The sequence below is a fragment of the Microcaecilia unicolor genome, chromosome 1 (genome assembly GCF_901765095.1).
Source record: "Microcaecilia unicolor chromosome 1, aMicUni1.1, whole genome shotgun sequence".
Taxonomy (NCBI): domain Eukaryota; kingdom Metazoa; phylum Chordata; class Amphibia; order Gymnophiona; family Siphonopidae; genus Microcaecilia; species Microcaecilia unicolor.
The window spans coordinates 105551162-105573666 of record NC_044031.1 but is presented as its reverse complement, the minus strand read 5'-3'; the positions used below and the strand labels follow the sequence as shown (position 1 = coordinate 105573666).

Sequence of the window (22505 nt, the reverse complement as noted above, 5' to 3'; positions counted from 1 at the left end):
CAACAAGACAAAATGTTCATAAAACATCTTAGCATACATGTTGAGATTTTAACATATTTCACAGAGGTTTAGTAAAGGTTTGCAGAAAACTGCTTGGTTGTGGAAATTTCCATACAAAATTTAACTTCTGCTGAATTTTTAATGAGATGGCATATTATTTCTATGCTTATCTCACAATGATCAGCACTGATTAGCTTGTTGTTCAGTTAAATTGTGCGCACTCTTTATAGAATCACGCTAAGTATCTCTTTAATCGGTGCCAGTTTTTCAGGTGCAATATACAGAATTTGGCCCTAAGCGTGTATTCTTTTTCAAGTGTGCATTCTTCATAAAGAGCGTGCACTGTTTGCAAAGACTGCAGGTTCTTCACAAATGGTGTGTATTATTGAAAATAATGCATATCTTTTGTGAAGAGCATGCACTCTCTTCAAAAAGTACACATTGCGTACAGCATTGTCCCAAAGCAATTTTTAAAAAAATCAGAAAAAAGCACAAAATAAAAATTACCATAAATAACATGGAAGGAGTGGAGGAGTAGCCAAATGGTTAGTGCAGCGGACATGGGTTCAAATCCTACTGCAGCTCCTTCTGACTCTGGGTAAGTCACTAAGGGGCCCTTTCCCTAAGCTGCATAGGTGCCTACACGCACCCAATGTGTGCCAAATTGGAATTACCACCCAGTTACTGCATGGCCCTCGCAATAATTTCAATTTTGGTGCGTGTCCGCTATGTACATCTGAAAAATATTTTTAACTTTCTGGCACACGTCAGCTACACGCATCAAGTGGCATTTGATGCTCATAGCTCATTATTGCCCAGTTGCTACGTGAGACCTTACCACTAAGTCAATGGCTGGCGGTAAGGTTTCAGAACCAAAATGGATGTGCGGCAAATTTCTTTTTGCCGCATGTCCATTTTTGGCAAAAATAAAAAAAGGCATGTTTTGTAGGTGCACTGAAAAATAATTCTGCGTGCTCCCAAAATATGTGTCTACACTACCACAGGCCATTTTTCAACACACCTTAGTAAAAGGACCCCTTAACCCTTCATTGCACCAGGTACAAATAAGTACCTGTATATATTATGTAAACCACTTTGAATGTAGTTACAAAGACCATAAAAAGATGGTATATCAATTCCCTTTCCGTAATAAGTTTTGGACTGCACACTCTATTTTATTCCAGGACACCTATATGAGGAATCCAAAAAGTGCCTATATTAAGCCTATTTTAGAAAGGAACATAGGCACTTATGTGCTTTATAAAATAGGTTCCCAGAAATAATCCTAGCAGTGCACAAATGTTAATGCAGAAGTTTTCACCTGCCCTGAAAATGGGGTAAATTTGTGCATGTACTCTACATGCGTATCCATGTATTTTATAAAATTCATGTGCACCATCATAAATCTACCTCTGCTCCAGGAATGCTTACACACAGATTGCATATGAGTAGGTCCAAATTTTCCATATGCAAATGTTTTACTTTTATACATGGAGGGGCATAATTGAACGAAAACGCCTATCTCCATGGGCGTTTATCTCCGAGAACGGGTCCGTGAAGGGGCGGACCGAACCGTATTTTGGGAAAAAATAGACGCCCATGTTTTATTCAACAATGTGTGAGCTGGGCGTTTTTGTTTTTCAGCGATAATGGAAAATGAAAGCGCCCAGCTCAAAAACGAATAAATCCAAGACATTTATTCGTGGGAGGGGCCAGGATTCGTAGTGCACTGGTCCCCCTCACATGCCAGGACACCAACCGGGCACCCTAGGGGGCACTTTTACAAAACCAAAAAAACAGGTAAAAGAGCTCCCAGGTGCATAGCACCCTTCCCTTGTGTGTTGAGCCCCCCAAATCCCCCTCAAAACCCACTGCCCACAAGTCTACACCATTACTATAGCCCTAAGGGGTGAAGGGGGGCACCTACATGTGGGTACAGTGGGTTTGGGGGGGTTGGACGACTAATAAGCATTAAGCAGCACAATTGTAACAGGTAGGGGGGATGGGCCTGGGTCCACCTGCCTGAAGTCCACTGCACCCCCTAACAACTCCTCCAGTGACCTGCATACTGCTGCCAGGGAGCTGGGTATGACATTTGAGGGTGAAAATAAAAAGTTGTGAAACATCATTTTTTTGTGGTGGGAGGGGGTTAGTGACCACTGGAGGGAATCGGGGATGACCTCCCCTGACTCCCCCAGTGGTCATCTGGTCATTTAGGGCACTTTTTGGGGCCTTATTCGTGAAAAAACAGGGTCCAGGAAAAGTGTCCTAAATTCTAGCTAAAAACGCATACTTTTTTCCCATTATCAGTGAAATGCGCCCATCTTTGTTCGGCAGATAACCATGCCCCAGTTCCACCTTCGCCACACCTCTGACACGCCCCCATCAACTTTGTCCGCATCCGCGACGGAGTGCAGTTGAAAACGTCCAAAAATCGGCTTTCGATTATACCGCTTTATTCGTTTTTGTGAGATAAACGTCCATCTCCCGATTTAGGTCGGAACTTGGGCGTTTTTCTCGTTCGATTATAAGCAGGATAGTCACTCAATTTTATAAAAGACTGTTCCTGCATGTAAGCCAAGCTATTCATGCAGGGAAGGCTTTAGAAAGATCATCCCATAGGACTAGATTCTATATATCATTCTTAAAAATTCAGTGCTAAAATGAAATTTGCTCAAGCACATTCTATAAAGTATGCCTGAATTTAGGCATACTTTATACAATAAGCTTATATTTTCATGCAATATATAGAGTGGAGGAGTGGCCTAATGGTTAATATAGCAGATTGTGGACCTGTCAAACTGGGTTTGATTCCCACTGCTGCTTGATGGCTGGCAGTGGGTTCATATCCTGGGGAACTAGGTTCAATTCCCTCTGCACCTCTTTGTGACCCTGGGCAAGTCATGTAACCCTCTGTTACCCCGGGTACAACAGTAGTACATTATACTACTTAGATTGTGAGCCCACTAGGGACAGACTCAGTACCTGTAAGATGAAACTGTAAATGCTTAGGTGTAAGCGGTATATAAATACTTGAATGAATGAGTGAATACACTGAGCAGCCATGACAGCACCTAACTCTAAGCATGGCCATTTATACCAAATAAAACTTGGTACAAATTCCAGTGCCAAAGTTAGGTGCAGAGCAGGTGTATTCTCTAACCCTGCATGTAGTTTTCTGGAACACCCATGACCTGTCCATTCCATGCACATAGCCACACCCCCTTTTGGCAGTGCACATAAGAATTTGTACACACCCCTTTGCAGAATATGCTTACTGGGTAATGTGTGTAAATTCTAATTAATGCCAATTAGTGCTGATAATTGCCTGTTAACATCCAATTATCAGTGCTGATTAGCTTGTTAAGTATTAAGTTATATGTGGATACACTTTGATTTCCATGCAGAAATCTCAGGTCAATATATGGAATCTGGAGGTCAATGTGCATATTTGGGTATATAAGGACTGTACAAATAAATTTCTATACATCAGAACAAAGATCTTCCTATGACTAACATAATGGGAAGCTTTAACTTAAGAACTAACCAGGAATATTACACAATACCATTGGACAGCCTGTTAATAGATCTACATCTATACACAGGTGGGTCTTTATAGATATATCTATTCCTCATAAACCACTTTCATACACAAGTTTTAATTAGCATTTTTTTCTTTTAAAAGCAATCAATATTATATCACCTTTGCATTTCCATTTCTTTGGTGGTTTCTCAAGAAACATTTCTTTCATCACTCTATTATAGTAAAATAAGGACAAAGCCATACACCCAGTCTACAACTTATTTTCCACTGAGGCTGGAATCCCAAAGGAAGGCATGGCTCACTAAGCAGCCATCAACCTGCACTGAAAAGCTTAAAGAAATCTAAATCAGTTTGCACCAGCTCCCACAATCCTTTCTCTATTCAGGTCTCACACAATGCAAGAACACAAAAACATATCCTTTCTAAGACCTAGGAAGGAGTATCCTTATATCATCAATGCTTTCATGTACCAACATGTTTTAAATTTACAATAAAGAGTTGAAAGCTTAGTGCAAGAAAAGACTCCTTCAATGATGCCTTTATTCAAATATTGTTCACTGTTTCCACCTGCCATTTTCACTTCCATCCAACCAGAGCAACCACATTTTCCAGAAATAGCTTTCTGAATACCATCCGTTTCCAACCTTTATAGAACCCTTTCTCTTGCATTTAAAAGTTGCTGTTTTCTGTAGAAGATTGTACTATTATCTTTGGCATTGCTTTTATTCCCCCTCTGTGATGTTTTAAGGGCTGAATCAGCATCCCGCGCATAGTTTCCTGCTTTAGCATTCCTCGTCCAGCAGCTCGTGCTCACTGGAAGAAAAGGATAGAATCAGTACCACAAACAGCTCCATCATCACTGCTCCTCATACTTCATTCATAGACTGGTTCACGCATAGCCGCCAGAGGCATGCTAGGATCAGCACCACAGACAGCTCTCAGTACATAGTTTCTCCTTCCGTCTCACTCATGCACTTCAGTCGGACACATGATAAGTTTAGCATCACCTGCAGCTCTCAACCCCCATCGATTTAACTCACGGATGTTCAACATTTTGCCCCTTATTCCCAAACACAAGCAGAGGCAGCAAGCACAGGCTCATAATTCGCTGTTCTCCCCTCCTTTTGGCTCCCTCCCCTTATTGTCTATCAAACACTTTCAGTTGCTTTATCTTTTCTTCCGTCACCGGAGACTCCAAGGCACACAGATGAGAGGCGGGAATTGCCTTGTCTAAGCTGCCATCCGCGGATCATCAGCAACTCGTCTCTCCTTTCTGCGTATGTCTGTGAGAAATTACCTTTTCCTCTCTGCCTAATTCATTGGCCTTGGGTGCGAAAGGCTTCGATGGCATCTCCCGGCTCCGGATTTTGGTCCTTTGGGTCGGAGAATGGAGCTAGCGAACCCGAGAATCCTAACACAGGTAGGGGGGCGCTTCTCTTTTTTTTTTCCGGGTACGTGAACCTTGGATGTTATGCGGGAGGTAGACGAAAAAAAAACCCCGATCCATGACAAAGTTACATAAAAACAACTGTCTAGCAGAGATGTCAGTCATTACTCCGTTTACCGAACCTCTGTCCAGCGTCCTGCCCACCACTATGCAAACAGTGGATTCAGACGATCTGTCCTAATTAACTAATGCATTCATCCTGATCAGAGAATGGATTAAAGCAATAGAAGAAGCTGTGTATGGTACCAGCAAATCGCGTTGTACAAGAGAAATCCTGCCACTCTGGGCATCACCCGGATTCTCAAAAGCTATCTCAAGCCCAGTGTTGTGTTTTGCAGTAAACCAAAGCTTAATTTGGAAATCTTTCTGTCCCGATAGAATGGGCTTGGGGTGCATCTGGATATTATAAACCTAAAGGTGTCTTACACGTTGCATACTTATAAGATCAGTAACGGTACTAGTATTTGTTGGACATAACTAAATGTTCTGTAACGTTAATCTGTTGTGAAAACATCAATCAGAACCTCATTTGTACATCCTGAAATCCCAAAGATAAAAAGGAAGTATAGTTCTCCTTACTTAAAAAAAATAAACAACAAAAAAAATCATCTCTTTTATTCCAGCAAAAGCTTGGTGTCAGGTTGCTCAGAAGTTTACGGGAGGAATTAGCTCCAAACTTTGCGGTAAGTGTAAGACCAAATTAAATATTTGCTACATTACTTTATTGTATCAATCTTCTAAGTGAAATTACAGAAAAGGAATCAATGTAAAATAATCAAGTCTGGAATTCTATTGATGAGAATAATTCCCACATTGTTGAACCTACTTGTCATACTGTCTCCGTTTCATTATCTATATTCTAGTTATTAATGTTTTAGATTTCATTTGCTTCTTAGCTTTACTATATGGAGATGGTGAGAAACCAATGGATACTGGGATCAAGGAGGGTGCCAGGCCAGAGGACAAGAGGGTGGCTTGCATCTGCAACAAGAAGCCATGTAATTGCCAGAAAGACCAAATAAACTATTCATTCTTGTATTCAACAGGTAAATGTTACATGTCCAGACCTTCATGTTTTGCAAACTGAAGTATTACTGTCAACAACTTATCATATCATATAAATATTTGCATACAGTTATATTCTGGTTATCATAGATAGAGAGAGGTATGAAAAATGATTAGCTTTCAAAACTAAAGGATTTTCCAAAACCAGTAGCCAGTTTGGGGGATGTGAATATTGTTTTAAACAGAAACATTTTCAGTTAAATGGAATTTTATCTTACTTGATTTCAGTTTATTTTATTTATCTTTTGTACATGACCTTAAGTGGAAAGTAAAGTTTAAAACAGTCTTTAATTACACAATTAAATCTATTCACGCTATAAGGCTTTAATGCTAAAACAATAGCTAACAAGTATTAAAATTATAGGGTCAGGCCATCTTAATTTTTGCTGGACTACCTACTCGCATGCATATTTGGAGCAGTTTCTTGAGTGACCAGGTAGCATTCCTTTGTGACAAATCTTGATTTCAGGGCCCAGTGTGCAAGTATATAAGGGGAAATACTGCAGATTCTACACTGATGTTAAATTCCTTCTAGAACTACTCTATCGCTTTAGCAAAAATTCATTTCTCACCAAGGTTATGTTTGGCATGAGTAAATATAATTTAAATGCAAATCAAAAATATTTTTACCCTATTCCCTTCATTTTTTCAAAAATGCGCTTAAAACAAAGTGAAACCATCGCGGTATATCATGCAAATCATGATAGTGTAGTTTAAAATTATTGATTATATAACATTTAGCATAACAAAACTCGAGCATTTTATTCATATTGGCAATTTTTCGTAGCTGGTGCTCTTAAAGGCTTTAATAATGTGTCTTTAACATTTTCTATCATTTTTTTAAAATGAAATGACGGGCTTTTTTTTCCCGTAACCACAGGAACCTGAATGGAAAGTGAAATATATACGAAATTTTCATTACTCATCGAAGTGCATAAAATAATTCTATGAACGTACCTTTTATTTTATGTTTATTTCAGATCTTCTGCCAGTGTCTAATGGAGAAATGCCAACTTTGACTTTTCTGCAAGATGTTGTGGATATTTTGCTTCAATATATAGTAAAAACGTTTGACAGATCAACAAAAGTGATTGATTTCCATTACCCAAATGAGCTTCTTCAAGAATATAATTGGGAACTGTCCGAACAGCCGCAGACCTTAGAAGATATTTTGGTAAACTGCAGAACAACACTGAAATATGCAATCAAAACAGGTAATGTCAATAGACAAGCGTTACATTCATGCCATTTGCCATTTCAGCTGTCTTTCTACCTGTTTTTTTAATGGACGGTTATAACAGGTCAGTTGCATGTTCTGTGGATAAATGTAAACGTACTTCTATTGTAAGATGTTCTGCTTTTCTAGATAATAATAATAGGAAACATTTATGCAGAACCATCATGCTACTCAGCACCGCAAATGGAATATGTACTGTGCAGGGCTGGGAAATATCTGTGCAAATTCTTATTAGTACAACGCCTGGTTAGAAGATTAACACCTAAATCCATGCGATATTAAACGGCTAGGAATGTATGCATAGGAGGTAGGCATCTTCAGTTGTTAAACGAAAACCATTTTGTCTAAACAAAGTAAGGGCCGATGCATGAACAGTCTCATCTATAAAGAAAGCGTTAACAGTTAAAATGCAAAAAAGAGGAAGTAAATCTTTAAGAAAAAAAAGCTAAAAACTGAAGGCATCTGTAACATTAAAGTGAAAATACTAGATGCATCCTGATACTAATTTCCTATTTGCAGAGAATCCCATAACTCATTCTCCTGGCTGCTCAGTAGACCATAGAGATGGTATTTTGGCGCTGTGTCAAACGGCAAGGTTTTAAATCTGAGATCCCCACTAGGTACAATAATAATAATAATAATTAAAAAAAAAAAAGATGGATGCAGACCATATCAGCAATTCGGTCATGCTAAGAAAGGAGGGACGGAGACGTAAATTCTTTTCAGTGTTGGGTAAAACAGTTTGTTTGTATTTTGTCTCACCGAAAGAAAAAGGAAATCTGATTCGTTGCCTAACGCACATATCAATCATCCAAAACCATGCATGGTAAAATAGGCATACAAATACATTAAAATAAAAGGCCAAGACACCAACTAGTCTTTGTTTGTATTGTGTTTCTTATTCACTAAACACATTTTGATAATTCCTGAATCCTAAATCAAAAAGAGGTCTGCTGTTCTGTGAAAAGACTATTCTGAAGTCGTCCACAAAAAAATCTTTGTCACTTTTTTTAAAAAGAAAATACATGTATTTAAGAGCTAAACCCTGTATTTATGTGGCTTAATTTACTGATGTGGAAATTGATGTGAAATATCTAGTTCTATTGGCAAAACTCATTTGCACTGGTGCTACTGTTTAAGTCAAACTTTAAGTCAAATATTTTTAGCAGAATTTTGACAGTAGGATCGCGGACCAGACATCGGTTGATGAATATAAGGGTAATACGAAATAGATCATGGATGAGGGGACCCACGATGCTTCACAGTAACTTTAGAAGAAAACACGAGCTTAGTCTCTAGGCCAAAATCCGGAGGAGCCATTATGGTCTATAAGGCAATTTCAAAAGAAAATCGTTTTTCTAAAAAAAAAAAAAATTGGGAAGGCAATCTAATTAAACAAAGGTAGTCAAAAATCTGAGGAGTCTGTCAAATACGGGACCTGTTCTTTAATGGCTTATACAAGTAGGTGCTTTCAGAAGGATATTATATTTTACATGTAGTGGATAAATCGTACGAGAGAGAGAGAGAGTAGTTTTGTGTGTGTGTGTGTGTGTGTGTGTGTGTGTGTGTGTGTGTGTGTGTGTGTGTGTGTGTGTGACATTGTGTGTGTGTGTGTGTGTGTGACATTTAGCAGCCTGTGTTGTTTAAACCTCACTTGTTAATTTATAGCTACAGAGAACGTTGGAATAATTTCCTCTTATCAATGTGGTGCAGTTGTTTTCCTAGTCAAATGTGCATTTCTATACTGGAGTAATTAAAGAATCGATCTAAAATTTATAACACAGAATATGCAGCTAATAATAATAAAAGCCAGTAGATCCGTTAAGGAGTCATTCAATGCGATTGTTAATAATTAGGTGGAATAACCATGCAAGTAGATCCAAATGCAGTTTTTCCACCATAATACAACTGAATCGTATATTGAAATGATCGCATGTACTTGACGTCAACATATCAACACACCCTAGTGCAATGGAGCTGTCGGTCACATTTAACGGTTTTCCGTAATCCTTTTAAAGTTATTATTATTATTATTACATGTCTCATTTGAATACTAATAAAATTTAACCTTATCATCGGATAGTCATTGGACTGGCACAATCGGCTCTACTGACGCATGAAAGAAATATCTCACCCAACAGACGCGTCTCCATTTGTAGAATCTGCTCATTTGTTATTCGCCTGACTGCGCTCTGGAGTCTTTTTCTCTAAGGTTTTTATGGGGTAGTTTAGACAGAACAGCTACAGATACGTTATTTATGCAGATCTGCGTTGTGTTTGCGACCTCGTTCTCCAAGGAGAAAGAGAAGGTACCGAGGAAAGAGGAAGAAAAATGAGAACAACTCTAAATTTTAAAATTAAAATTACATTAACAGAAAATTAACTTTTGTTTGGTATCATCGTAGACGTAATACTATTAGAAGATACTCAAAACTAGAAGGAATAGCGTTTATGGAAATAAATTGCATCGCTGAGATTCCAGCATGAGTTATTTTACTAAAAGCACAGCAACTAGACATTTCAAATGCATTGGAGTATTTTAAAGGAAAACCTCGGGAAAATGACTGAAATTATAGACTAGAGCATAATATAAGCTCTAGTCATGCTGTTACTGATTCCAAAGGAAATGCACTTAGAAATGTTGTCAGTCGATGGGGCTTCAGCCTCCTGCGAGAGAAAACTCTTTTCTGGGAGCTCTGGCAGCTGACACTGCTTAGATGAGATACACAGGAGAAAGACGAGATTTTTTTCTTTCAGCTGCAAAGATAATTTTCTGAGGGTGTAGATGTCAAATGTATCCCTTATTCAGCACCTCCGCCCGCCACTCTGTTGATACTGTACATTAAGATGAACAATTGGATACGGTTTTATCTATCTCTTTACACTTCAGGGAAAATATTACAGCTGTAATGGAGGGATACACTATGAGGCCATTTTTTTAAACTGAGATGGATAACTCCAGAAAAAAAAACCCAGAAAACACTCTGTGATGTAAGACGGTGTACTTATCAGTGCTTCAACCTACATTGCCCTACAGTAGGGCAAATTAATTCGCGTTTATGTCCAGTGCACATCACACAAGAAACATTAGCTGTTCGACTAGACAGGGTACATTTATCAAATGTCTTTTTAGAAAATCTTAAAAGAAAAGCACCTGTTAAATGTTGTTCTAGGACTGTGAACTATTTTCCATGACTTCGAGTAACCTAAATGCATAGGTCTTCACAACCAGTAACAATAGCTTGGCCAACTGTAGGGAGGATGGGTACCTCACTATTCGACTCCTTCTTGACCATGAGTAGAATCGGCTATCTTTATTATTTTGGCAAGCGATACAAAAACAAAAATTGGCATACTCAGTCAAAGCATTATTAACTGCCCATGTGCATGCACCTGATAACAAAGGCAGTGCAGAAACTGGTAAATGGAGCAATCTCTCTCTCTCTCTCTCTCTCTCTCTCTCTCTCTCTCTCTCTCTCTCTCTCTCCACACACACATCACCCCACCACACCACACACATATATTGTTGAGTGATTTCTTTTCCCAAGTAGACAACAATCATAAGTCCCTGTTCAGAAAAGGATGATATTTAAATCAAAGAGGCCTCTTGCTGGTAAAGAAGGATTGGTTATTAGTACAGTCACGTTTGAATAGCCCCACGCCTATTTTTAAAGGAAAGAAACCCCCAGAACTCAATTATACAAGGCTCCTAAATGGACTAATCACTGTATTTGATTATAGACGCGTGCATCATTCAGACTTGACAGTCACGCGGGTTTTAATCAGGGTTATTTAAAATCACAATTACGAGCAAACTCGCGCTATTTATATTCCTATCCTGACAGGGAAGAAGTGACAAGCGTTACCACTGTCCGTGCCATTTTCTACAATTATCAGCCTTTGAATCATGTGCAAAGCAGCCAGCAAAGTGTTCCATTTTCTCATTTGTGTCTCCCATAATCATTATCCATTCATCACAGAACGTATTGTGAGTATAGACAAGCTCCGCAGAGGGTCCCTCACAGGTGCTTTTCCAAAGACTTTGAACTGTATCTAACGTCAACGTAGGGTACAAAAATGTGCAAGATATTGTGCTGATTGTTGTGATTCTGCAAACTCCTATTGACACTATCAAAGGGGGGGGGGGGGAGCACAAGATTATGGATTTTAGCCCTGTTTAAAGAAAACAAACAAAAAAAAACAAAAAGAGTGTAATATATATCTCTATTTAAACAGGTGAATGCAGTACCCAGAAGGAATTGTCACTGTTTATCTCGTCATAGACATCAGTTTCCTGTAAACCATGCTGGTTTGCATTTTCAAATACACATATATTTTGTTCAATTTTAAATACAGGGCATCCCAGATATTTCAACCAGCTTTCAACTGGACTAGATATGGTCGGATTAGCAGCAGATTGGTTGACATCTACAGCAAATACAAACATGTAAGTAAATTGATTTTCCTTTCTAAAATCTCTACTATGAAACAACTAAATTTAGAGATTGTTAAACAGAAACTTCCAAAATATTGTTCATATTTGCAGAAATAATTATCTTTTCAATAGCAGGACGTATCAATTTTCCACAAGCTGTACATCAGTTATATATAAAAAAAAAAGTGGCATACGTAATTCCTGCTTTCAAACTGTGGAGAGATTTGGAGAGAGGAGTCATTTACTAATGGCCAACACACAATAACAGCTTCAGCATGTACTATTTGCTGCAAGTGCCACAGGATCAAAGTGGGCTCTGTGGCAGACAATAGGTATAACACCACTAGCATGCCCATCATTAGTAAATGATCCCTTGATATTTTATCTATGGGTGCATTTTAGTGGCAAATAGATACATTCAAACATACAAACATATGTAAGAAAATAATCTGGTAATCTAGGCATCCTAGAGTTCAGCATAATTTTTAAGGATTTAAAACCTACATAATGAAAACCAAATAGAAGTACATTTCCTATAGATGAGCAAAAATTATTCCTGGCAGGAAATCTTCACAAAACAGACCCCCAAATCCCCACAAATACTTCCATATATCAAACTTCCTCCACCAAATCCAAGCTAACCAGAACAGTGTTTTTTATGGTTCTAAAATACATAGGACTGAAAATCTCCTGAATTTGGCTGAAGCATACCCTAGGTATTTGTTCCAGTTCCCCTTTCTATTGAGTGCTAGTACAAATACTTGTATGACCAAACACCCCACCTCTTTGCTCTCCTTGCCGATCTGGCAAATTGCACCACTTTAGAAAACAGAACTGCCAAATGTACCAGTTTTAAAGTTCATTAAAATGAATATGTATGAGAGTTGCATGCGCTGCTTCCTTGGTAAGCAAATCTATTTCATACACATGCGTTGGGGATATCTTGAAAACCTGACTGGCTGGGTGTGCCCCAATGACTGGGTTGAGAAGCACTGGCTTAGAAAATAAAAACCATTATGAAATGTGAAACTCAGTTTGTTTTTGCAGTTTTTCAGGTGGAATAGAGGAGCAGACGAGTGGTTAGAGGAGTGGGCTGCAGAAAAGGAAAGCCAGGATTTAAATCCCACTAATGGTCCTTGTGGCTTTTGGCCAGGTGTGACAACCATGATCCTCAAGGGCCACAACCTAGTCGGATTTTCAAAATTTTCATACAATGGAAGCAATACATGCAAATCAACCTCATGCATATACATGGAGGATATCTTGAAAACCCAAATGGGTTGTGGCCCTCCAGGGGGTGGGGATGTGTGCTGGGGGGGGGGGGAGAGGAGAAGTGGGGGAGGGGAATGTTACAGAGGTGGTGTGCACAAATAGTCCACTTACCTTTACTGAATATTAGTGAGAATGACTCTTTGTGTAGCATGGACCCCCAGCTGGTATGCTCCATGGGCAGGGGGAGTGGGCGCCTCATCCTCTGGGTCTGGCAGATGCTGCAGTGGTTGCTGTCCCTCCTCTGGCAGGGCCTGTCTTCTTCAGACAGCCATGTTATGCAGGATGCAGCAGGCCATAAAAATTTTGACAACCTTTTCGGGGCTAGAGAGGAGCTCCCCACTGGAATGGTCCAGACATCTGATGCAATTTTTGAGTTGGCCAAAGGTCTGTTCTATGATAGTGCATGTGCTCTTATGCCTCTTGTACTCCTCTGCCTCATTTTGAGAGTGGACTATGTGAGTCATGAACCAGGTTAGCTGGGGGGTAGCCTCTGTCACCTGTGGGGGGAAACAGAATCACAAACATAGGTGTGTATTGGCTGATATGGTAAGGTGACCTTGTGGAGGTGGGTTAATGGTTTTGGGTTCTGGGGGCATCTAGGGGGAGGGAGTCTGGTGAAGGTTATGATGGAGAAGTGGTATGGGGTTTGAGAATCCCTGTACTACTTACCTAGGAGCCAACTGCCGGTGATCTCCCCTTGGTCAAACTTACGGTAGATTCCTGAATCCTAGAGGATGTAGGCTTCGTGGGTGGAAATTGGGTAGCAGGCACTCACATTCATAGTCTTGTCCTGGGCATCACATATGAGTTCCATGTTCATAAAGTGATATGATTTTCTATTCCTGTAGGTGTCCTCATGTGCCCAGGGGGGTCTGAGTGCAATGTGTGTGTGCAGTCAATGACACCTATGACTAAAGGGAAGCAATCAACGGTGTAGAACTAAGCCATGTTGTTCTGGAGTGCCAGAGGGTATGGGGAAGGTAATAAAATGAGAGGTGTGGTTCAGGAAGGCATCGAGGAACTGGGAAAGACAGTTGGAGATGGCAGGCTAGATGAGGCCTGCACTGATTACTAGCACTGACTGGAAAGTGTCGGTGGCCAGAAAGAACAGGGAGGCAGTGACCTTCAGGTGGACTGGCACAGGATTATTCCTGTGTGTACTGAGCTGTAGGAGGGATTGTAGCTGGTCACAGAGGTGCTGTATGGCAGCCCTGTCAAAGCAGAACCTAGTAAGCATTCCTGGTCAGTGAGGTCCAGGAAGTGGGTGCGGAGCCTGAAGACACTCTGATATAGATATCTCCTTCAGGACCTCTCCTCCAAACTCTCATCCATCTCCAGCAAAGCATGAGCTACCAAAGCATGGAGCGCATCCATGATTGCCATGCAGATGTCCCACCATCATAGGTGCAACCCACTGATCCCAGAAACACCACTGTGCACACCTCCACCTACTGCACCTCATGCAACCCAGAACCAGCACTCTCACCAGCACACAGTCATGAGACACACACCAGCTGCCCAAAACACTCACTCTCCCACCACCAACAAACAGTCCTGAAACACACACAGTGACAGCACTAAGCACTCACTCTTCCACCACCAGCAAACAATCATCACACACATCAGCAGCAAAGAGCACAGTGATAAACAGGAAGTGAACAGAGGAACAGTGAGATACAGAGGACAAGTAGGTAGGAAGGTATAATGGGAGGTATATAAGAACATAGGTACAAGTATTGCCATACTTTGATAGACCGAAGATTCCTCAAGCTCAGCATCCTGTTTCACAGAGCAGTGATAAGCAGGAAGTGAACAAACAGAGGAGCAATGAGATAGAGGACAAGTAGGTAGGGAGGTATAATGGGAGGTACATAAGTACATAAGTATTGCCATTCTTTGAAAGACCAAAGGTCCATCAAGTTCAGCATCCTGTTTCCAATAGTGGCCAATCCAGGTCACAAGTACCTGGCAAGATCCCAAAAAAGTACAATAAATTTTAAGCTGCCAATCCTAGAAATAAGCAGTGGATTTTCCCCAAGTCCATTTTAATAATGGTCTATGGACTTTTCCTTTAGGAAGCCATTCAAACTTTTTTTAAAACCCCACTAAGCTAACTGCATTTACTACATTCTCTGGCAGCAAATTCCAGAGCTTAATTACATATTGAGTGAAGAAATATTTTCTCCAATTCGTTTTAAATATACTACTTTGCAGCTTCATTGTGTGCCCCCTAGTCCTAGTGTTTTTGGAAAAAGTAAATAAGAGAGTCACGTTCCACTCAGCTCATTATTTTATAGACCTCTATCATATCCCCCCTCATCCATCTTCTCTCCAAGCTGAAGAGCCCTAGCCGCTTTAGCCTTTCTTCATCCCAACCCTTTTATCATTTTCTTTGCCGTTCTCTGTAACTTTTCTAATTCCACTATATCTTTTTTGAGATGCAATGACCAGAATTGAACACAATATTCGAGATGCAGTCACACCATGGAGTGATACATTTTTGTTTTACACGGTGCTTTTTTTTGTAGAAAAAAGGTGCCGGTACTCATTATGGGCGGGGTCACCGCATATGACTCCATGTCCAGCAATTCTCTCTTCCCTGCCTTCCCCTCAAATCCATGTCCAGCAATTCTCCTCTCTCCCCTGCCTTCTGTTCCCTCCATGTCCACCGATTCGTTCAAACCCCAGCCCCCCCCCGCCCTCCCTCAGCTCCCTGACTTTCCTTGAAATCTTAATTTACCCGAAGTCACGGCAAACGAAGTAAAACAGCTGGCAGGCAGGCTTGCCTCCTCGTCGCTTCCCTTCCCTCTCAGCGCGTCCCGCCTTCCTCTGATATAATTTCCTTTCCGTGAGGGCGGGACGCGCTGAGAGGGAAGGGAAGGGTTGCTCCATAAAGCAGTCCTTTATTTTGTCAAGGAATTTTACCTCCTTAGCATGCCCTGATGTTACATTTACCCAGTCAATATCAGGGTAATTGAAATCACCCATTATTATTGTGTTGCCCGGGTTGTTAGCCTCCCTAATTTCTGATAACATTTCTACATCCGTCCGTTCATCCTGGCCAGGTGGACAGTAATACACTCTTATCACTATCCTTTACCTCTTTTCACATGGAATTTCAATCCACAGGGATTCCAAGATGTGATTTGTTTCCTGCAGAATTTTCAATCTATTTGATTCAAGGCCCTCCTTAACATACAATGCTACCCCTCCACCAATTCAATCCACCCTACCTATATGATATAATTTGTCCCCTGGTATGACAGTGCCCCACTGATTATCCTCCTTCTACCAGGTCTCAGAGATGCCTAATATATCTAATTTTTTATTTAGTGCAATGTATTCTAACTCTCCCATCTTATTTCTTAGGCTTCTGGCATTTGCATGTATACATTTCAAACAATGTTTGTTGCACCTATTTACGTCTTGTTCAGTAGTTGACAGTGTTAATTTTCAATCTTTTTATATGATTTTTTTTAAGGACACCTGCAGGCTCATTTTCAAAGCACTTAGCCTCCCAAAGTTCCATAGAAACCTATGGAACTTAGCCTCCCAAAGTGCTTTGAAAATATGCCTCCTGATCTACTATGATCTCTTTTGCAACCTCACTATCAGGATACCTTATCTTCCCTGTTTTGGTGATATCTTTGAAAGATACCTTGTTCCGAAATATGTATTTTTGAATGACTGTCGGCCTTCCCCCAGGTTCTAGTTTAAAAGTTGCTCTATCTCCTTTTTATATGTTGATGCCAGCAGTCTGGTTCCACCCTGGTTAAGATGGAGCCCATCCTTCCAGAATAGGCTCCTCCTTCCCCAGAATGTTGCCCAGTTCCTTACAAATCTAAAACCCTCCTCCATGTATCATTGCCTCATCCATGCATTGAGACTCTGGAGCTCTGCCAGTCTCTTGGGCCCTGCGCATAGAACAGGTAGCACTTCAGAAAATGCTACCCTCGTGGTTCTTGATTTGAGCTTTCTACATAAAAGCCTAAATTTGGCTTCCAGACCATCTCTCCCACATTTTCCTATGTCATTGGTACCCACATGTACCAAGACAGCCAGGTCCTAAAATCCTATCTAGGTGATGCGTGAGGTCTACCATCTTCGCACAAGGCAGGAAAGTGACCAGGCTATTCTCATGTCCACCAACCACCCAGCTATCTACATGCCTAATAATTGAATCACCAACTGCAACAGCCATTCTAACCCTTCCCTCCTGGGCAGTAGCTCCTGGAGACACATCCTCAGTTCGAGAGGATATTGCATCCCTTGGTGTGTCAGTCCTGTCTACAGGATTACTTCCAGGTGTCTCCAAGGCAGTAGAAGAGGCTGCCAGATTGGTGATGGAACTTCTCTACATCATCCCTTTAGGCCTCCTCTATGTACCTGTCTGTCTCCCTCAGCTCCTCCATGTCTGCTACTCTAGCTTCAAAAGAACAGACTCATTCTCTGAGAGCTAGGAGCTATTTGCATCGAGCACACACATATGACCTCTCACCAACTGGGAAATAATCATACATGTGACACTCATGCAAAAGACTGAATATCACCCCTCTCGCTGCTGGACTACTGTCTTCATCTTAGTATTTTAAAGTTGTTTAATTAAAACTTCTTAAGGTACTAGGGATATCAGATGAATATAAAGAGCCTCAAGATTGGTATAATTTGGAATTTATTTAGTGTTTGTGTCTTAGAAACTAATTAAATGTAATTAAAACTCTAATGAAAACTCCCCTTTTGTTGTAATTAGAATAATTGACTATAAATGAAGAGTTGAGCTAGGGGTGGGTGAGAGTTGGGGAGGGTGGGTGGGAATGAGGACTGAACTAGGCCCTACTGTGCTTTCCATAGACTATCCATTAATGCTGTGGCAGAAAACTCAAGTTTTAAAAGTATGGGGAAAAAGGTATGGTGACCAGCTAATAAAGATTACTTCTTTTTTTTAAATTCTGTGCTTATCAATATCCTACAATTCCTCTTTTAAACCCAATCTTTTAGTTACCAAGCACAGAATAAAATACTCACACCCACAGATATGTCCTCGTCTCTCAGAAGGGTTTGGGGACATGGATGGTTTGATAAGGGGAGGGGGGTGAGATACAGAGGAAGGGATGGGTGTGGCTGGGAGGCTAGCAGGTGTGGGCAAGGAATTGAGGAGGTGCGACAAAGAGGAAACAAAGCAGGAAATGTGATGGTCAAAATGTTCAGACTGGGGCAAACACATAAAGGTAACAAAGAACTCATCAACTCTCCACTATTTCTCACATATGACCACTTCTACCTCTTCACTCTCCAACTCAGCAAAATCAAACATGGGTCTAAAGACAGGTTTTAGCCTTACCCTAGACACTTTCAAAGCAGTTCTAATTCCAGACATTTTTCTTTCTGCTTCCAGGAAGTTGTTTTGCTATCCATTATTAGCAAAAAAAAAAAAAAACCCCAAAACCAAACCATTCATCAAGTAACACTGCCTATATCATGCCCATGAAACACCCCATTTTTTTGTTTAATTATATACTTTAGACATTTTTTCTGTGAGAAATACATATATCTGCCTGTGCTTCCATTTTTTGGACGTTTTTCTGTTTCAAAAATGAGCCCCAGAGAATAAATAAAGGCAACCTCCCAAAATGATCATGTTTCAAATTGTCTGCATCAGGGAAAGGCTCCTAAAAAAAAAAGAGGAACAATCTATAAAAATCCCCCAAACACTTTAATAGTTCAATATATATTTATAGATAAAAACAATTCATACCTTCAACACCCTCAAGTTATATTCATAAAGTAAAGCAGCATGTTGATTATTTCAAAATGGCGGCAGCATTTTTTACTCCCATCCTATTTAAATCAGCTGTTCAATGCCCCAATGACATCATACTAGCATGATCCGTGCCAACTCTTCATTTAAACCACAGAGTTCAAAGTTTAGATCTATCTTTGTTCCTTATAATTTAAGTGAAAGTCCACATTACCACTCTCCCACTCTAGCTGTACTACATCCAAAAATTTGCCATTGCATATCAGAAATCTGATGTTATTTTTTTATTTTATTTTTTTACAATGGGTCACCAGCAGTGCTGAATCAATATCCTTAACAATTCTAGATTTATGTTCATTTAAATGCAATTTAATAGGACAAGATGTATGACCTACATATATCAAATTACAGGGGAACTGTATCAAATAGACGACATATGAAGAGTCACAAGTTGTCATGTATTTAGACCAATATTTCCAATATGCTTAAGCACTAGCTCACCATTGGCAATGATCACAACGTACATGTTCCCATTCTGAATTCTAGAATCATGAGAAATCAATGTTATATATTTACCAAGTGTTTTGCCCCTCTGAAAAGAAAAAAAAAGCACTCTGGAAAAATGCCATATGTCAATGTTTAATCACTATTTGAGTGACAGCCATGGAAAGATGAATGTATGGAAGAACAAATGTCAACATTTTTTTTAAAGTTACATTTGTACCCCACACTTTCCCACTCATGGCAGGCTCACTGCAGTGGGCAATGGAGGGTTAAGTGACTTGCCCAGAGTCACAAGGAGCTGCCTGTGCCGGAAATCAAACTCAGCTTCTCAGGACCAAAGTCCACCACCCTAACCACTAGGCCACTCCTCAGATACTGAAGAAGTTCCCTCTGGGCATATTTCCACCTCAGACAGACTTTCCTCATTGCTGATTTTGGGTAACCACACTGGTAAAATCTTTCTTTTATGGCAGTAGCTTGAATTTTTAAACTCTTTAAGAGTAATACAAATTCTTCTAAGCCACAAAAATTGGCTGATAGGAAGACTTTGTTTCAATCTATATGGATGAAAGCTATTTAATCGCAAATAATTGTTAAGATCAGTGGATTTACAGTACAGAGTAGTACATAGCATTCCATCCTGTTTAAAAATATGAAGACCCAAAAATTCTTGAAGAGCTTAAAATTCATGCTACTGCCCTAAAAGAGAGATCAGTGAAGAAGTGGGTGTTTAGCCATTGAGAACTAGTTTGCTGAGCTCACCGTCTGAAGATAAATTTTTTGTGTAAAAAGGGAAGTGGGTACCATGATTTTGACTGATGTTTGTTTAGATAGTTCCCACTAAATTATTATTGGATACAACATTATTGTTAAAGTCAGTATACTTACTACACGATAAAGTACTTTTCTGTGCAGTAACTGTATGGGAACATGCTAGAATTGCCTTCAACTGCTGGCAAGCAGTCCATACACATTTGCTTCATTAGAGTATCTTCATTAGTGCATCTTTAACAATTTAGTGCACACTAAACTGATTTAGGGGTTATTTTACTAAGCTGCAGTAAAAAGTGACCTGCAGTAGTGTGGGTGCATGAAATTGCTGCACACTGAGGCTGCTTGCTACTGCAGCCAGAATTTCCATTATTTTAAAGGGAAGTCATAAATGGCCACGTGCTAATTACAATATTGACACACAGCAATTTACTGTCTGAGTCCTTACTGCCACCTATTTAGTAGGTGGTAAGGGCTCACGCTCTAACCTGCAATAATCAGACAACGTGAGGCGATGGCCGAATACCGCCAGGCATACCTACACCATGACCCCATGCTAGAAAATAGAATAATATTTTCTGGTGCAGGAAATGCCAAATGGCAAACACAAAACTACCACAGGGTGCCTAGGCACATCCTGTGATAGCACTGTTTTGCCGTGCGCTACCTGTGCAGTAGCCCTATCACAGCTTTGTAAAAGAGTCCCTTAATGCTCACTAAGGGGTCCTTTTACTAAAGCTTAGCTCGAGTTATCTGCAGCAGCAGAAGCGGAGCCAGGTTGACGACGCGGGGGGAGCGACAGTGGACTTCCGCCGGCGCTGGCGCACATTTTCAATGCAACACATTGAGAAAAAAATAGGCGCCAGAGCTGGCAGAACTCCATTGGGGGAGCGGCCGCTCCCCTGGCACCCCCCCCCCCCCTGGCTACGCCACTGTGCAGCAGGACCCACAGGAATAAAATGGGCCCTGCTGCAGATAACTTGAGCTAAGCTTTAGTAAAAGACCCCCGAACTGACAAAGTAGCACATGTTAAGTTGATCGGTGTGCTTTAAAAGGCTATAACACATACTATTAATCCGCTGTTAAAACAAAATGTGTGCAAGAAAAAAAAAAGGAAAGAAAATCAACTTCAGTCAGGATTAGGAAAACTAGCCAAATATTTCTTGTCTACATACATCTCTACCTCATAGTAAGTGCAATATTTTACCTCATTTTAGTAAAAGAGCCCCTTAAATTGTAAACCCTATGGAGACAGGAAAACCTCTAAAATACCTTAATGTAACCCCTTTGAGATGAAAGGTGTGAGCCAACTCCAAGTAAATTGTGCATGTTTATACCAAAAATTTAATTTTTTGCCTCTGCTAAAATGTACAAAACTAACAGTTCAAGGAAAATAATGCAAAAATATGTTGATGACATACAATTGGTCAGTACCTGCACGTGAATTATGTATTTTTGGTCTGTTTTTACATTACCAGAAGAAAAAAATATGAAAGTCCTAAAAGCTTACATTGTTAAGCATTGGATAGCTTTTAAAAGCCATCATCTGAACCCAACTTTTTTGTTGATTTCCTTCTAATGAATTATGGGACTCATTTGCATCCTCATTAAGGCAGTAGCTCCTGCAAAAACTGTGACTGTACTAGGACCTGGCCATAACATACCATAATTAGCACTGGAAATAAGGTCTAATTTAAGAGAGGTCACTAATTGCAAGCTTTACAGGTGCACCAAGACTCGAATACTCAAATCAAGGCAAAGTGATGCAAAAGCCTGAATAAATGAATGATAATGCAACAAAAGCAAGGCAAGTTGGATAATGAAATTTGCAAAGGAAATGGTGCTGAAAAGAAGCACTGTTTTATGTCTAAATTAATAGCCTTAAAAATTCAGTGGCAGATTTGATCAAAATAGAAACAGAAGATATTTGCTGCCTACTAAACCATCACAAATCCTTCTCAGTCTGTGGTCCTCTACCACCCTCATCCTTCCAATAGATTCTTCAGGGTAGGGGTCATTTTATAAGTCAAACCAGTTTGCATACAGAAAAGACCTTTTATAAAAATGCTTAGACGATTATGCGCTCTGACAATGTGAATATTTATACACGTGCTATCCCTCGAGTTCTACATAGGTCACCCAAAGTTGGGCATGCAGGGCAGATATGCACGCAAATTAATGTGTTAACAAGGTGTCAGCAATCAATAATTAGAGTTAATTGGCATCAATTTGGATTTGCACGTGCATCTGGCCTAGTCACTATTCTATAACATCTGCACTTTTTATAGCATGCATCCCAAAATGGGGTGTGGCCATGGGAGGGGCATGGGTCGGTCAGGAGCATTCCAAACATGTCAGCGCAGCGTTATAGAATACCAGGGTTATGTAACCAACTTGCGCATCAGGATTTGCACCAGGTTTCAGCAGGCGTAAGTCCTTGTGCCTAAAAGTTGGGTGTGGGAAGCTATGTTA

The 22505-nt window shown here is 40.2% G+C and overlaps 1 protein-coding gene across 1 annotated transcript in view; it reads left to right on the top strand.

The window, feature by feature from the left end:
• The first annotated feature begins 4888 nt into the window (after window positions 1–4888).
• GAD2 (glutamate decarboxylase 2) overlaps window positions 4889–22505 on the top strand; it is a 164180-nt gene continuing 146563 nt past the window's right edge. Inside the window, exons 1-5 of the mRNA XM_030189918.1 lie at window positions 4889–4964; window positions 5615–5674; window positions 5888–6037; window positions 7037–7270; window positions 11650–11740. Of these exons, the coding sequence (XP_030045778.1) occupies window positions 4889–4964; window positions 5615–5674; window positions 5888–6037; window positions 7037–7270; window positions 11650–11740 (611 nt within the window). The remainder of the gene's footprint in view (window positions 4965–5614; window positions 5675–5887; window positions 6038–7036; window positions 7271–11649; window positions 11741–22505) is intronic.